Source organism: Myotis lucifugus, unplaced genomic scaffold, assembly GCF_000147115.1.
Source record: "Myotis lucifugus unplaced genomic scaffold, Myoluc2.0 scaffold_222, whole genome shotgun sequence".
Classification (NCBI taxonomy): domain Eukaryota; kingdom Metazoa; phylum Chordata; class Mammalia; order Chiroptera; family Vespertilionidae; genus Myotis; species Myotis lucifugus.
The window spans coordinates 518767-533083 of record NW_005871270.1 but is presented as its reverse complement, the minus strand read 5'-3'; the positions used below and the strand labels follow the sequence as shown (position 1 = coordinate 533083).

General features: G+C 46.4%; 1 protein-coding gene across 1 annotated transcript in view; it reads left to right on the top strand.

The window, feature by feature from the left end:
- The first annotated feature begins 1880 nt into the window (after positions 1-1880).
- RAD54L (RAD54 like) overlaps positions 1881-14317 on the top strand; it is a 22505-nt gene continuing 10068 nt past the window's right edge. The window contains exons 1-10 of the mRNA XM_023761934.1: positions 1881-2007; positions 2358-2483; positions 2567-2653; positions 4311-4430; positions 9360-9420; positions 10108-10243; positions 10621-10690; positions 10821-11109; positions 11561-11685; positions 11993-12143. Of these exons, the coding sequence (XP_023617702.1) occupies positions 2481-2483; positions 2567-2653; positions 4311-4430; positions 9360-9420; positions 10108-10243; positions 10621-10690; positions 10821-11109; positions 11561-11685; positions 11993-12143 (1042 nt within the window). The 5' untranslated portion in view covers positions 1881-2007; positions 2358-2480. The remainder of the gene's footprint in view (positions 2008-2357; positions 2484-2566; positions 2654-4310; positions 4431-9359; positions 9421-10107; positions 10244-10620; positions 10691-10820; positions 11110-11560; positions 11686-11992; positions 12144-14317) is intronic.

The window sequence follows — 14317 nt, the reverse complement described above, 5'->3', positions numbered from 1 at the left end:
AGCAACCAATCAATGTCTCTCTCTGTGTGTGTGTGTGTCTATCCCTCTCTCATTCTCCCTAAAAATCAATGGAAAAGTATCTTCGGGTGAGGATTAACAACAACAAAAACAAATGTATATCTACAAAACACACTACCACACTGGAGCCAGGAGACCACAAATCCCCTCATTGTCATTGTTATTGTGTTAATTGTTAACTTAATTATCCTGTACCCACCTATGTAAAAAAAAAAAAGTATGTGTCACCCTGGCAGATATGGCTCGGTTGGGTTGCTGGTTCAATTCCTGGTCAGGGCACATGCCTGGGTTGCAGGCTGGATCCCCAGTAGGGGTGTGTGACAGGTAGCCAATGGATGTCTCACTCCACATTGATGTTTCTTTCCCTCTAAAAATCAATAAAAAAGTAACAAAAAATGTATCATTTTACTTTTTATCCAATTCCAAAGGTTTCCCCACCCCATTTTGCTTTTTCCCCCCTCCCTAATCTATCACCAATGGATTTCATGGAACCCACTTAGGTTCCTCTTTTGATTATAATATATAAAAGAAGGTGCAAAATTGCCATATATATATATATATATATATATATATATATATATATATGATTTCAGAGAGGAAGGGAGAGGGAGAGATAGAAACATCAATGATGAGAGAGAATCATTGACTGCCTTCTGCATGCACCCTACTGGGATCCAGCCCACAAACCTGGTATGAGCCCTTACCAGAAATCAAACCATGACCTCCTTGTTCATGGGTCCACACTCAACCACTGAGACACACTGGCTGGGCAAAACTGCCCTTTTCCAGAGCATTTTCTCAATCCATTGAGGTTTTGCTTCCTGGCCATTGTCTTCAGTTTGGTTCAAATAAACTCATGACAATTCTCTTTTTTTTCCTTTCAGCTCATTTATTATTTTTAAAAAAATCTTTATTGTTGAAAGTATTAATATGTCTCCTCTTTTCCCCATTGATCTCTCCCAGCCTCCGCCCCAGGCCTTCACCACTCCATTGTCTGTGTCCATGGGTCATGCATATATGCATACAAGTTGCTTGGTTGATCTCTTCCGACCCCTGCTCTTTACAATTCTTACAGGTTTGAGCCCTGGCTGGGTAGCTCAGTTGATTAGCGCTTCTTTCCCAATTTGCCAACGTCCTTGGTTAGGGCATATACAAGAATCAACGAATGAATGAATGAATGAAGTGGAACAACATCGATGCTTTGTTTCTTTCACACACACACAAAAAATCAATCAATCAATAAAAATGTTAGTAAAAAACAAAAAAACAAAATGGGTTTGGTCATTTCTTACCTTGACAGAGTAAGTTTCCAAATAACTCCAAATCCGGTTTTGCCTAGCAAACGAAGGCAGTTTTCTCCAAAACATCCCCAACTAAAAAGATGACATTCCCTGGGGGCTCTCCCTGCCGGAGCAGACGGAATGCCAACCTCCACCCTTGGGGAGGCCATGTCCGACCCCAAACCCGGCCTCCGCTCCAGGCCCTTCGGGAGAAGGAGACCTGCACTGCCTTTTATAACCCTCAGCTTTCACTGGGCTGCTGCCAGGCCAGCTCACCCGCCTACGACAGAAACGTCGCAGCACTAGAGCTGGAGACCCGCCCACCGGCTCAGAAACCCCGCCCCGCCTGCTCGCCCCGCCCACCTCGCTCCACGCTCCCGCCGCCGTTGGCCCCGCCCTCCCGCCTAAACCCCACCCCCAAGCCGGTCCCTTTCGCCTTTTCAGCTGCGGAGCGCAGAGCACCTACGAGGTCGCATCACTAGGCCCGCCCCTTCCTTGGGTCGCGAGCGCCGGACGCATCGAACGCAGCCAATGGGTGGCGCGGCAGCCGCACCGCGGGAGGTTCGATTGCCCCGGCCTGGCGGGACCGGAGAGCCGTGGCGGCTGTTAACGCGCGCTTTGGGAAGAACCAGATTCAGCCGGCGTGCCGGGAGCACCTTCGTCTCAGCCGTTTTCTTAGCTCCGTCTGGGGTTCCCCTCCCAAGCCTGGGTCTGTTACTTGTCCTGCCTGGATCCCTGCTCCGCCTCCCTCCGTCCGGCCCTCGCATCTGCGGTCCAGACCTGGGAAACCCCCTTCTCTGGGCTCGGGCGCCTCGCCTCCCCAGGTCCCCGATTTCCACCCCAGCCTCTCCTGGCCTGTAACTACCCTTCCCCCGCCTTTCCCCCTAACTACTTCCTTCCTTCATGCCCACCTGAGGCCATTGTGCCGACTCCACTTTGCCCAGCCGTCCCAGATCTCTGCTTGGTTGGCCTGCTCTCCGGCCTCAGCTAACTGGCCGCTCAGGTTTGGGCCCAAACCCCAGCACTGGCTGAATTCCCTCCCTCCATCCTCCTCTCTAGTTAGACACGTTCTCGCCAATATAGCAGGCCACTCTCTACTGGCCCTGGTTCTGCATTTTCAGCTTCTGAGTGCCGTGGTCTTTTGGCTGATGGGTACTTGATATTTATGCTCCTGGCTCTAGGATGGTAAGTGAGGCCTCGGGGAGACTGGGGCCGGTGGGCTCAGGCTGCAGGATTCCTGCGGGGGCTCAGTTTCCTTTCTCTTTCAGAGGAGGAGCTTAGCTCCCAGCCAGCTGGCCAAGAGAAAACCGGAGGGCAGACCTTCTGATGATGAAGATTGGCAGCCTGAGGTAGTGGTGAGTACTCTGCCCTCAAGTGGATAGAAAAGGTGGGGATGCAGGAGTGTTTGGGCAGAAAGGAATCCTGGACTTAGTTTCTGGGGTTACATGGAATGAACCTGATGACCTCCAGAGGCCGCTCTCAGTAACCTTTTAATGAGTGCTTACTATGTGTCAGGCATTGAACATAGATAAATAAAATATTTGTTCTCAAGTGCTCACCAGAAGCTAATGTAGACTCAATTTTCCTGGTAGGAAGGAGTATTCCAAAGCAAAAGAGCACCTTGGGTTGGGCCCTTTGGCTGCCTTGAAAAAAAAAAAATGCTCCCCAACAGCAACTAGCAGCCTGTTCTTTTGCTTTTTGTCCCTTTACCCAATGTCACAAAATAGTGGGATGTACTGGGTCCACTTTAGCATCCTGAGCTCACGTGGGCCTGGATTGGAGGGGTGGTTCCCCTCCGGTCTCTGCTAATACTCGAGTATAGTATGTTCAGCTGTGAGCTGGGTCCTGTGCTCTGCTCCCTCTTCCCAGGCTTTCGGGGGCTGGCTGTAGGCAGGATCTGTGCAAACCAAAATCAATAGGACAGTGCAGCATTAACTTCAGAGAGAGCAGTTCAAGGGCTTGACCACTGGAACTTTGGAGGAAAAGATGAGCTAAAGAAGGTCTAGAAGGCGATTTTGGGCAGGGGCAGTTTGTGAGTAAAAGCATGGAGAGCAAGCATGTCAAACTGATGCGGAGAGAGGGAAGGGGCCTGGTGTTTGTTCCTGGTGTGCCTTTCTGTGATCACTGAAGCTTCAAGTACCTTGGCAAGCTGGTACAAGTGGGTTCTTGCCTGATGGCTCAGTGGGGCTTGCTCTGTAGTTGCACCCCTGGTTTACCGTGGGGCTCCTCTACCTATGATGGCGGCACATTGGCTGCCCTTGCCACTTACCTGGGTCTCAGACTTGAAGTTGGGCAGCCCTTGGTACAGCTGGGTCATACATGGTGCTGTCTGCCCTGGTTGCTCCTGAAAATGTGTTGGTGTTGGGGTCCCCACTGCCATGGTGTGAACTGACTGGAGAGTGGTTTTAGTGACCCGAGAGTTGGGGACAGCTGTACTCTTGTCTCTCCTTTGAGAAAACTCAGGGACGGAAGCAAACAGTTGCTCAATTATTCTTTGGGCCTTTTAGAGTGAAGATTTGGGGTTACATGACTCCACGCTACTGGTGGACTTGCCCTTCACAGGCCCACTTCATTCACCTCTTCCAGTGCCCCATCTCAGATTAGGCAAGTTCTTTAAACTCATTAAGCTCCAATTTTCACCTGTTAAATAAGGACAATAAATATTTAACATAGGATCACTGTGAAAATGATATATGGTAATAAGTGTGATTAGTTTTTAACAGGGTCTGGCACTTAATAAGTGTCTTAATCAAGTTTAAAAATAATTTTATTTGCTGATTTTTAGAGAAAGAGAGAGGGAGAGAGAGAAATGTTGATTTGTTGTTTCACTTATTTGTACATTCATTGGTTGATGCTCTAACCAGGAATCCAACCCAGAACCTTGGTGTATTGGGACCATGCTCTAACTAACCACCTGAACTATCCGGCCAGGGTTTAAAATTACAAAGCATTTTAAATGTTAGTTGCCATTGTGGTATTCTAGACTTCACCTTTCCCGCTACTCTCTCCTAGACTCCTAAGAAACGGAAATCCAGCAGTGAGACCCAGAGCCAGGCGTGTTTCCTGTCTCCTTTTCGGAAAGCTTTGACCCAACTAACGAATCGACCACCCTGTCTGGACAGCAGTCAGCATGTAAGTCAGAACCACAGCCTGCCAATGTATATGCTTCCTGTCGTTTTGCCTAGGGGGGCTCCTACCCCTGAAGACACTAGAGTAGCCAGCAGACAGACTTTGGTGGGGACTATGGGCCTGCTCACAGTCCAGGGGACTGGAAGAGGCCTGGCCTCTTCTCCTGAGAGATGTGTGCTGATTTGGAGTCCCCTTTTTTTTAAAAAAAAATATATTTTTTATTAATTTTAGAGAGAGAGGAAGGGAGAGGGGAGGAGAGAAACATCGTGGAGTCCTCTTCACCAGATCTCAGGTGGCTCAGATTCCTGAGGACATGAGGGTACAGGAGAAAGAAGGCCATGGCAGGGTATTGGTTCAGTCTCTGACTCTGCATATGGTTTTAAGAAGTACTAGAGTCCTACAGCTCTCATGTGTTTTGTCTAGTAAAATCAAACGTAATCATTACTATGGCAGGTTCTGTGCATTATCTTGTGTAACCCTCATTTTTTTTAAGATGTGGAAGCTGAGTCTTGGAGGGGTTTACTTGTCCAAAGTTACAGTGTAACCTAGTCAAATCTGCCTGGCTCCACCCAAAGCTTTTTCCACCAAGTTTTCTGAGGGACTGTGATGTTGAGCTCTGGAATTTCAGTAATGTTATTTATAACCCCTTCAACCACACCTGCGTTTGTGTTAATGAGATAACTTTTGTAAAGCACCTGATTTTGGGGCTGGTTGCCAGGAGAACCAACCCACCAATGAATGGCCAATGCTTAATCATGCCTATGTAAAGAAACCTCCATAAAACCCCAAAAGGTCAGGGTTTGGAGAGCTTCCTGGTCCCAGAGCAACTGGGTTGGTAAACAGCACTGCATCCATGAGCTGGGAAGTAGAGCACCCCAAACCCCATAGGTACAGAAGCTCCTGTGCTTGGGAACCTTCCAGACCTTGCCGTGTTTCTTCATCTGGCTGTTTATTCATATTCTTTAATATCCTCGAGATAAACCAGTAATCTAGTAAGTAAACTTTTTCTGTGTTCTTTGAGGTGCCCTAGTAAATTAATCAAACCCAAGGAGGGGTTGTGGGAACCTCTAAAGCAGGGGTCCTCAAACTACGGCCCGCGGGCCACATGCAAATACAAATATTGTGTTTGTTCCCATTTTGTTTTTTTACTTCAAAATAAGATATGTGCAGTGTGCATAGGAATTTGTTCATAGTTTTTTTTAAAACTATAGTCCGGCCCTCCAACAGTCTGAGGGACAGTGAACTGGCCCCCTGTTTAAAAAGTTTGAGGACCCCTGCAACGTATAGCCCGTCAGACAGAACCACCTGCAGTGGTGGTGGGGAAGCAGTCTTGTGAAGTCTTAATCTGATGCTTTCTGTGTGTAGATAGTATCAGAACTGAGTTATATTGTAGGACTCCCAGCCCTGGCAGGAGTGACTCATTTGGTTGTAGTGTCATCCGGTACACCAAAATGTTGCAGTTTTGATCCTAGTCTGGGCACTTAAGTTGTGGGTTTGCTACTTGGTCTGTTGGGGTGTGTATGTGAAGAACCAGTCGATGTTTCTGTCTCACATTGATGTTTCTCTCTCCTCTTCTAAAAGTCAATAAAAATGTGTCCTCAGGTGAGGATTTAAGAATAAATTGTAGCCCAGCCAGAGTGTCTCAGTGGTTGAGCATCGACCTATGAACCAGGAGGTCACAGTTCAGTTTCCTGCCAAGGCTCATACCTGGGTTAAGGGCTTGATCCCCAGGAAGAGGCATGCAGGAGGCAGCCCATCAATGATTCTCTTCATTGATGTTTCTGTCTCTCTCTCCCTCTCCCTTCCTCTCTGAAATCAATAAAAATATGTATTTTTTAAAAATTGTAGGACACCCAGGTGGTGCCAAAGAATTGCTTGATGTGTGGAAAACACACATGTGGAGTCAGAAGTGAAGCAGTGTAGTATTGAGAGTAGAGGACACATACAGGAGTGTGCTTTTCCTTTACAGGGAGGTTTTGAAGGAAAAAAAATGGGAATCTGTTTATGGGAATATGTAATGGAGGTTATTTGTGCGTGCATGCAGCAAACATTTAGAAACATTTTTATGTGATAAATGTGAAAGAATACATATGTGACATCGTATATAATAAAAGCCTAATATGCTAAGTGTCTGGTCGACTGGTCCGCTGTTCAACCAATCAAAGCGTAATATGCTAAGGCCGCTCATTCGCTCGTTATGACATGCGCTGACCACCAGGGGACAGACAGTCGACCGGTTGACCAGTCACTATGACGGGCAGTGACCACCAGGGGCAGATGCTCCGACTGGTAGATTATCTTGCTGCTGGGGTCCGGCTGATCAGGACTGAGCGAGAAGGGCTGGACACGCCCTGGAGACCTCCCACGGCCCCTCCCCGGCTGGCCAACCTCCCGTGTCTCTCCCCGGCCCTGATTGTGCACTGGTGGGGTCCCTTGGCCTGGCCTGCGCCCTCTCGTAATCCGGGACCCCTTGGGGGGATATTGGAGAGCTAGTTTAGGCCCAGTCCCACAGGGGGAGCGCTGCTCACCCAGAAGCCTGGCTAATGGCTGGTGAGCGCAGCGGCGGTGGCAGGAGCCTCTCCCGCCTCCATGGCAGTGTCAAGGATATCTGACTCCTGGCTTAGGACCGCTCCCCCCTTTTCCCATCCCCAGAGGTAAATCACTATCTTGAATTATGTTCATCATCTCTTGCTTTTTGTAATAGTTTTACCGTATGTATGTAATTCACTAAGTTTATTTATTGAGTTATAAACAAATATGTATGTTACTGGTCTAAAGGAGTCTGCTTCCCTGTGTGCATCAAAGCTCAATAAACTCGAACAGGAGCTTGCAGCAAAGAAAATAAGGATTTATTAGTTCAGGAAATGACCCACACCCGGAGTCACAAATGAATTAATGCTCATAAGCCTGGCTCCCGGATGGCTTCCATGGATGGGCTACGTTGGAGAAACATCATTAATCATGGTGACTAATGGAGTTAGGGTTGTGGTTCTGCTGATTGGTCAGTGCTAGGGTAGAGGGTGGTTGTCAGCCATGGCACCAGTTCGTCTGGTTTCCCTGCATTTTGGGGCCTGGAGCTGAAACAACTGAGGCTTAGATGTTGTCTCTAGTTTGACTGAAACTGTCTTTGCTGGTCAACAGACCTGAGGCTTTGTTCCTAAGATTATTTGATTCTGATCAGAATCTCTTTGTCCTGCGGGCTTAATGATTAAGGGAGTGGACATTCAAGGAAGAAGGATACTGGATGAAACCAGTTTGAATCAGAAGAAAAGAAAGGAGAAAAGTTATATTAAGAAATGAAGTTTCTACATGGTTACATGTAGTACTCTGGGACTTTTCATTCAGGATTCATTCAAGTAACTGTATGACAGTAAGTGCAGGTGTGGGGGGAGTATGCAATAGGGTCCTAACAGTCTGGAGGTTGGTGAAGACCTGAATCTGAGGGACATACTGTGGTGGCACGGAAGTCAGCCAGGTGAAGAGAGTGGACGTGATCTAGATGGGGGGAACAGCCTGTGTGAAAGCAGTGGAGGAGGAGCCTCTGGGGGAGGAAAAATTTTCCTCTACCCTAGGTCCTTCTGGCTGGACTAATAATCAAATTGTCATTGACAGATTAACAGGAGAAAAATTAAAGCTTCATAACATATAATCATATGAATACCTCCTGAGACCCAGGAAAACTGTAACTCGCCAAAATGGCAGAAGCCATCACCTTAAATACCTTAACCAAAAAACAAAAAATGGTGGTGGAGTCAGTCAGGGGAGGTGACCAGGAAAAGTGCAATAAACAAGGGTATGCAGATTTAAGTCCAAGCCTTTTCCATTGATAGTAGAGGCAGGCCGGGTTCAGTGAGGGAGACACTCTTACAAATAAAGATTTCCCTTACAAATGTAGATGTCCTTTTACCCAGGATAACTGCTACTTGGGTTTCAGAGCTTCTTCCAAGAATGCTGTTTGTTAAAAATAACCAGCCTAAAAAAACAATTCATATCCCAAAAGGCACATTTTGGAGTGGCAAAAACTACTTACCTTCTGGCCCCAAAGGCAAAAGTGCCTCAGACCCACAAAAGTCATAGTGCAACCCTGGAGATGAGGACTTTAGCCTTAGACACCAGAATGTCTAGGTTTGGGGGTGGTTGCAAATGTGGTTGTGGAGCCTAGGAGAGAGGTACTGATTGGAAATAGACTTGGGGTCATTAGCATATTGATGATATTTAGTACCATACCTCCAACGTGTATTGAAGTGTCAGGGTGAGTGTGCAGTCAGAAGAGCCTAGAGCCCTATCTGGTTTGGCTCAGTGGATAGAGCGTTAGCCTGCAGACCTACAGATCCCGGGTTTGATTCTAGTCAAGGTTACGTACCTCTGTTGCAGTTTCCTCCCCGTCTTTCCCTCTCTCTTCCACTCTCTCTAAAAATCAATGGAAAAATATCCCCAGGTGAGGATTAAAAAAGAAAAAGAAGAGCCTAGATCCGAGCCCCGAGGAACACTTACTTTGAAGGGGGATTAGGCCGAGGAAAAAGAAAACCCATTAGGGGAGTGAGCATGAGGTCCCAGAGAAGGGAATAGTAGGAGAGCGGTGGCATGGAAGTCAAAGACAGAATATCTGAGGAGGAGTGGCCAGCTTTGTCTAGTAAGATAAGGATAGTAACACATTTGTTACCAGTGAGAGGAAGGAGACCTCGGTTCTTGTTTTCTTGAGGGGAAGATTTTAATCAAGAGACAAAGAAAGCAAGAAAAGAAGCTGTTGTACAAATCTAATATGGAGCACAGTGTTCTAGGTGATTCTTAATGAGCTGTAATAAAAATACAATGCTCTTACTGTATTACGGTGCTTACATAGGCATTTTAGGCTGCATTTGTAGAAATAGTATCCCATAACATCTCTAAAGAGTCCTGAATCCCTGTTTTTCTCTCTCTGTTTCTTTTTAGGAAGCATTCATTCGAAGCATTTTGTCAAAGCCTTTCAAAATCCCCATTCCAAATTATCAAGGTAAAAATGGAGACTTTTCTATTTTTAACTCTGTCATGCGTCAATGTGCCTGGATAGATTAAAACCTCAGCTTTTGAACATATAAGCTTACCTTGGAATTGAAGATGCCAGCCCAGTGGTGACTGTGTATGGGGTGGCTCCACTGAGGTCTGCATGAAAGAAAGCTGTTTGATAGCGTCAGCAAGGCCGCCCTTCATCTTCTTGGTGGGGATGTGCAGTGCTCAGGAAGCTCCTGGTGGGCCAGGGTTTCATTTAGTCCAAGTGAGTTCAATGGCATCTTTATGAGGTTGACTCCGTTGGAGGCTTAGATTCTACAAAGTTTTCCTTGTCCTATAGAGAGCATAGCATTGTGCACTGGGGCTGGGAGAGAGGAGGCCAACTCTCAAGAGCTCTAAGTCTTGAAAGGCCCTTTCAGGGTTTTAGACCTTTCCAGGATTGACTTGAGTTGAGATGAACAAGACCTGGCCCTTCTGAGGTGTGTAGTTGAATGGCAAACTAAAATAATAGAGACTCTGATCTGAGGCTGACTGGGATACGGTCAGGTAGCAGTGCCCAAACTGTATTTGGAGAGGTTCTGGGAGAGAGGGTCATATGGAGGCTTAGGAAAGGTTGGTGAAGGATAGGAATTTGAGCTGGGCCTGCTGGAGCTCAACATAGAGGCTTAGTTAACAGATTGTTGGTTTCTAGGTCCGCTGGGCTCTCGGGCATTGGGCCTCAAACGGGCTGGGGTCCGCCGGGCCCTCCATGACCCCCTGGAAGAAGGTGCCTTGGTTCTGTATGAACCTCCCCCGCTGAGCGCCCATGACCAGCTGAAGCTTGACAAGTATGTGTGTTGGTATTTCTTGAGCAGTTCTGATCCCTGGGGACGGGCATATGTGTTCAGAGTGCTGTCATGACTGCTGTGCCATCCAGAGAGTGGTGGGAAGGAGAGTGCCTAGGCAAGAGCATGTGGACACGACCAAGGTGGGGATTCCTCACTCAGGAGCAGGCGGGGTTGAGGTGATAACATAGAGAGCCCATCCCTCTTACCTAAATTTCCCCGGGGCAGGAATTTACTTTACTATGGTTTGATTACTAGGCCAAGAAGGCCCTTTTTTAGGCAGCTGCCTCTGTGGCTTCTGGATCAGCAGGACACAGCTTCCTTAGGGCATGCCCTTGCCTATGTCTGAGCTCCATGTTTTCTTTGCTGTATTTTCTCAGGGAAAAACTCCCTGTCCATGTGGTTGTTGATCCTATTCTCAGTAAGGTCTTGCGGCCTCATCAGAGAGAGGTAAGTGGGGTGGGGTGGGGGGCGGTAAGCGGGGAAATGAGTTATGGGCTGGGGTCTGAGCTTGAGGCTGCCATCTTTAGGACAGCAGCAGTGTGGGTGCCAAAGTGGGCTGAGTCCTGTTCTTCCCCAGGGAGTGAAGTTCCTGTGGGATTGTGTCACCAGTCGGCGCATCCCCGGCAGCCATGGCTGCATTATGGCTGATGAGATGGGCCTGGGCAAGACACTGCAGTGTATCACGTTGATGTGGACGCTTTTGCGCCAGAGTCCAGAGTGCAAGCCAGAAATTGACAAGGCAGTGGTGGTGTCGCCCTCCAGCCTGGTGAAGAACTGGTACAATGAAGTTGGGAAATGGCTTGGAGGGAGGATTCAACCTCTGGCCATCGATGGAGGCTCTAAGGACGAGATAGATAAAAAGCTGGGTATGGAGTCTTTACACAAACTACTCTTCTACACAAACTACTCTTTTCTTTTTTATATGTTTTTCTTGATATTTAGAGAGAGAGGAAGGGAGAGGGATAGAGATATAGAAACATTGATGAGAGAAACCTCATTGATCGGTTGCTTCCTGCATGTCCCCTACTGGGGATCAAGCCTGCAACCCGGGTATGTGACCAGTCCAGGACTTGAACCAGTGACCTCTTGGTTCCTGGGTCGGCGCTCAACCACTGAGCCACACCAGCTGGGCATTGTATTCCTTTCTTATGTGAATGCTTACTGATGGCCAGGGTTGAGGGCAATGAGGGGTGGCAGAGAAGAGAATTCTATGGAAAATAGTTGAAATAGTTATTTCCAGGCTGAATTAAACAACTATCAAACTTTTTTTTTTTAAGATATTCTAAGATTTGTTCCTTGACGCCTTTTCTGCTGTAGAAGGATTCATGAACCAGCGTGGAGCCAGAGTGCCTTCTCCCATCCTCATCATTTCCTACGAGACCTTCCGCCTTCATGTTGGAGTCCTCCAGAAAGGGAGTGTTGGACTGGTCATATGCGATGAGGTACTTGACTCTCAGCAGTCTGGGTGGTAGGAGAAAGTCTGTCAGAGTCTCCTCACTGAGGACTCCCCCCAAGGTCTGTGTCAGTCCCTGGGGAATGCTGAGTATAGAGCATGCTGCTTTGGAGGAGGCAAATGAGAGGAGAGCCCATGATATCAATCTGTCAAAAGAGGGAGTAAGCACTTTTTGGAACTCCGAGGAGGCTGAGGTGCTGTGGACTGATGGCCAGAGATTGGATTCTCTACACAAGACTTTGCTCCTATTAGGGATGCCATATTGTGCCCAGGCCTAAGTGAGAATTTCCTTTTAGGGACACAGACTCAAGAACTCTGAGAATCAGACTTACCAGGCCCTGGACAGCTTGAACACCAGCCGGCGGGTGCTCATCTCCGGGACTCCCATCCAGAATGATCTCCTTGAGTATTTCAGCTTGGTACATTTTGTTAATTCAGGCATACTGGGTAAGAATCCAGCCTTGTTTGCTACACTGGAGAGGAGTCTTACCTGTAACTAGCTGAGGAGAGAAAAGAGAATGCTAGTACTTGTAGGAGGACTTCTCTTGTCAGGGAGACCTTGGCTCTGCCAAGCAACTCAGCAAGGTCCATTCTGGCCATAATAATAATAATAATAACTATTATTATTATTATTATTATTTTATTTTTTATTTTTTAGAAGGAGTGGAGGGTAGGGAGGAGAGAGAGAAACATGGATGTGAGAAAGACACATCCATTGGTTGCTTCCTGCATGCTCAGACCGGGTTGGGGAATGAGGCTGCAACTAAGGTACGTGCCCTTGACCAGAATCGAACCTGGGACCCTTCAATCTGCAGGCTGACGTTCTATCCACTGAGCCAAACCGGTTAGGGCTGCTATCAACACTTTTTTATCTACTCCTCTACTGATGGGCACTTAGGGCATTTCCATATCTTATCTATTGTAAATAATGCTTCAGTGAACATAGGGGTGCATATATCTTTTCAAATTAGATTTGGGTTTCTTTGGATATATACCCAGAAATGGAATTGCTAGATCAAAAGGCAGTCTTATTTTTAATATTTTGAGGAACCTCCAACCATACTACTCGTAGTAGCTGCAACATATGCATTCCCAAAAATGTTGCATAAGGGTTCCTTTTTCTTCACATCCTTGCCAACACTTGCTGATTTTTTTTATGATAGCTATTGTGACAGGTTTGAGGTGATAGCTCATCGTGGTTTTGTTTTGTTTTTATTTTTAATCCTCACTGGAGGATCTTTTCTTAGAAATATATTTTATTGATTTTTTACAGAGAGGAAGGGAGAGGGATAGAGAGTTAGAAACATCGATGAGAGAGTAACATCGATTCAGCTGCCTCCTTCACACTCCCTACTGGGGATGTGCCCGCAACCAAGGTGCATGCCCTTGACCGGAATCGAACCTGGGACCCTTCAGTCCACAGGCCGACGCTCTATCCACTGAGCCAAACTGGTTAGGGCAGGATCTTTTTTTTTTTTTTTTTTATAATATATTTTATTGATTTTTTTACAGAGTGGAAGGGAGAGGGATAGAGAGCTAGAAACATCGATGAGAGAGAAACATCGATCAGCTGCCTCCTGCACACCCCCCAGTGGGGATGTGCCCGCAACCAAGGCACATGCCCTTGACCGGAATCGAACCTGGGACCCTTCAGTCCGTAGGCCGACACTCTATCCACTGAGCCAAACCGGTCAGGGCAGGCCAGGATCTTTTTAAAAATTGATTTTAGAGAAAGGAAGGGAGAGAGAGAAACATTGCTGGAGAGAAAAACATCGATTGGTTCCCTCCTGTATGCGCCCCAACAGGGGATTGAACCCACAACCTTTTGGTGTATGGAACTATGCTTCAACCAGCTTAGCCACCTGGCCAGGTCTCTCACTGTGGTTTTAATTTGCATTTCTTTGAATACTTAGTGACATTGAGCATCTTTTCATATGTCTATTGGCCATGTATGTCCTCTTTGGAGAAGTATCCATTCAGGTCCTTTACCCATTTTTAGTTGGATTGTTTTATTGGTTTGTTCTTTATAAATTTTGGATATTAACCCCTTATCTGATATATCATTGGCAAATATCTTCTCCCATTCAGTAGGTCATCTTTTCGTTTTGTTGATGGTTTCCTTTGCTGTGCAAAAGAACTTTTTAATTTAATATAGTCCTATTTATTATTTCTTCAGTTTTCCTTGCCTGAGGAGATATATCAGAAAAATATTGCTAAGAGAAATGTCAGACTTTACTGCCTATGTTTTCTTCTAGGAGTTCTATGGTGTTGAGTCTGACATTTAAGTCTTTAATCCATTTTTAGTTTATTCTTATATATGGTGTAAAAAGATGGTCTAGTTTCATTTTTTTTCATGTATCTGTCCAATTTTCCCAAAACCATTTATTGAATATACTGTTTTTATCCCATTGTATCGTCTTGCCTCCTTTGTCATGTATTAGTTAACTGTATAGGTGTGGGTTTATTTCTGGGCACTTTGTTCTTTTCCATTGATCTGTGTGTCTGTTTTTTATTCTAGTACCATGCTGTTTTGATTATTATAATCTTGTGATCCCTCCAACTTTTTCCTTTTTTTATTGCTGTGGCTATTTAGGGTCTTTTGTGGTTCCATATAAATTTTT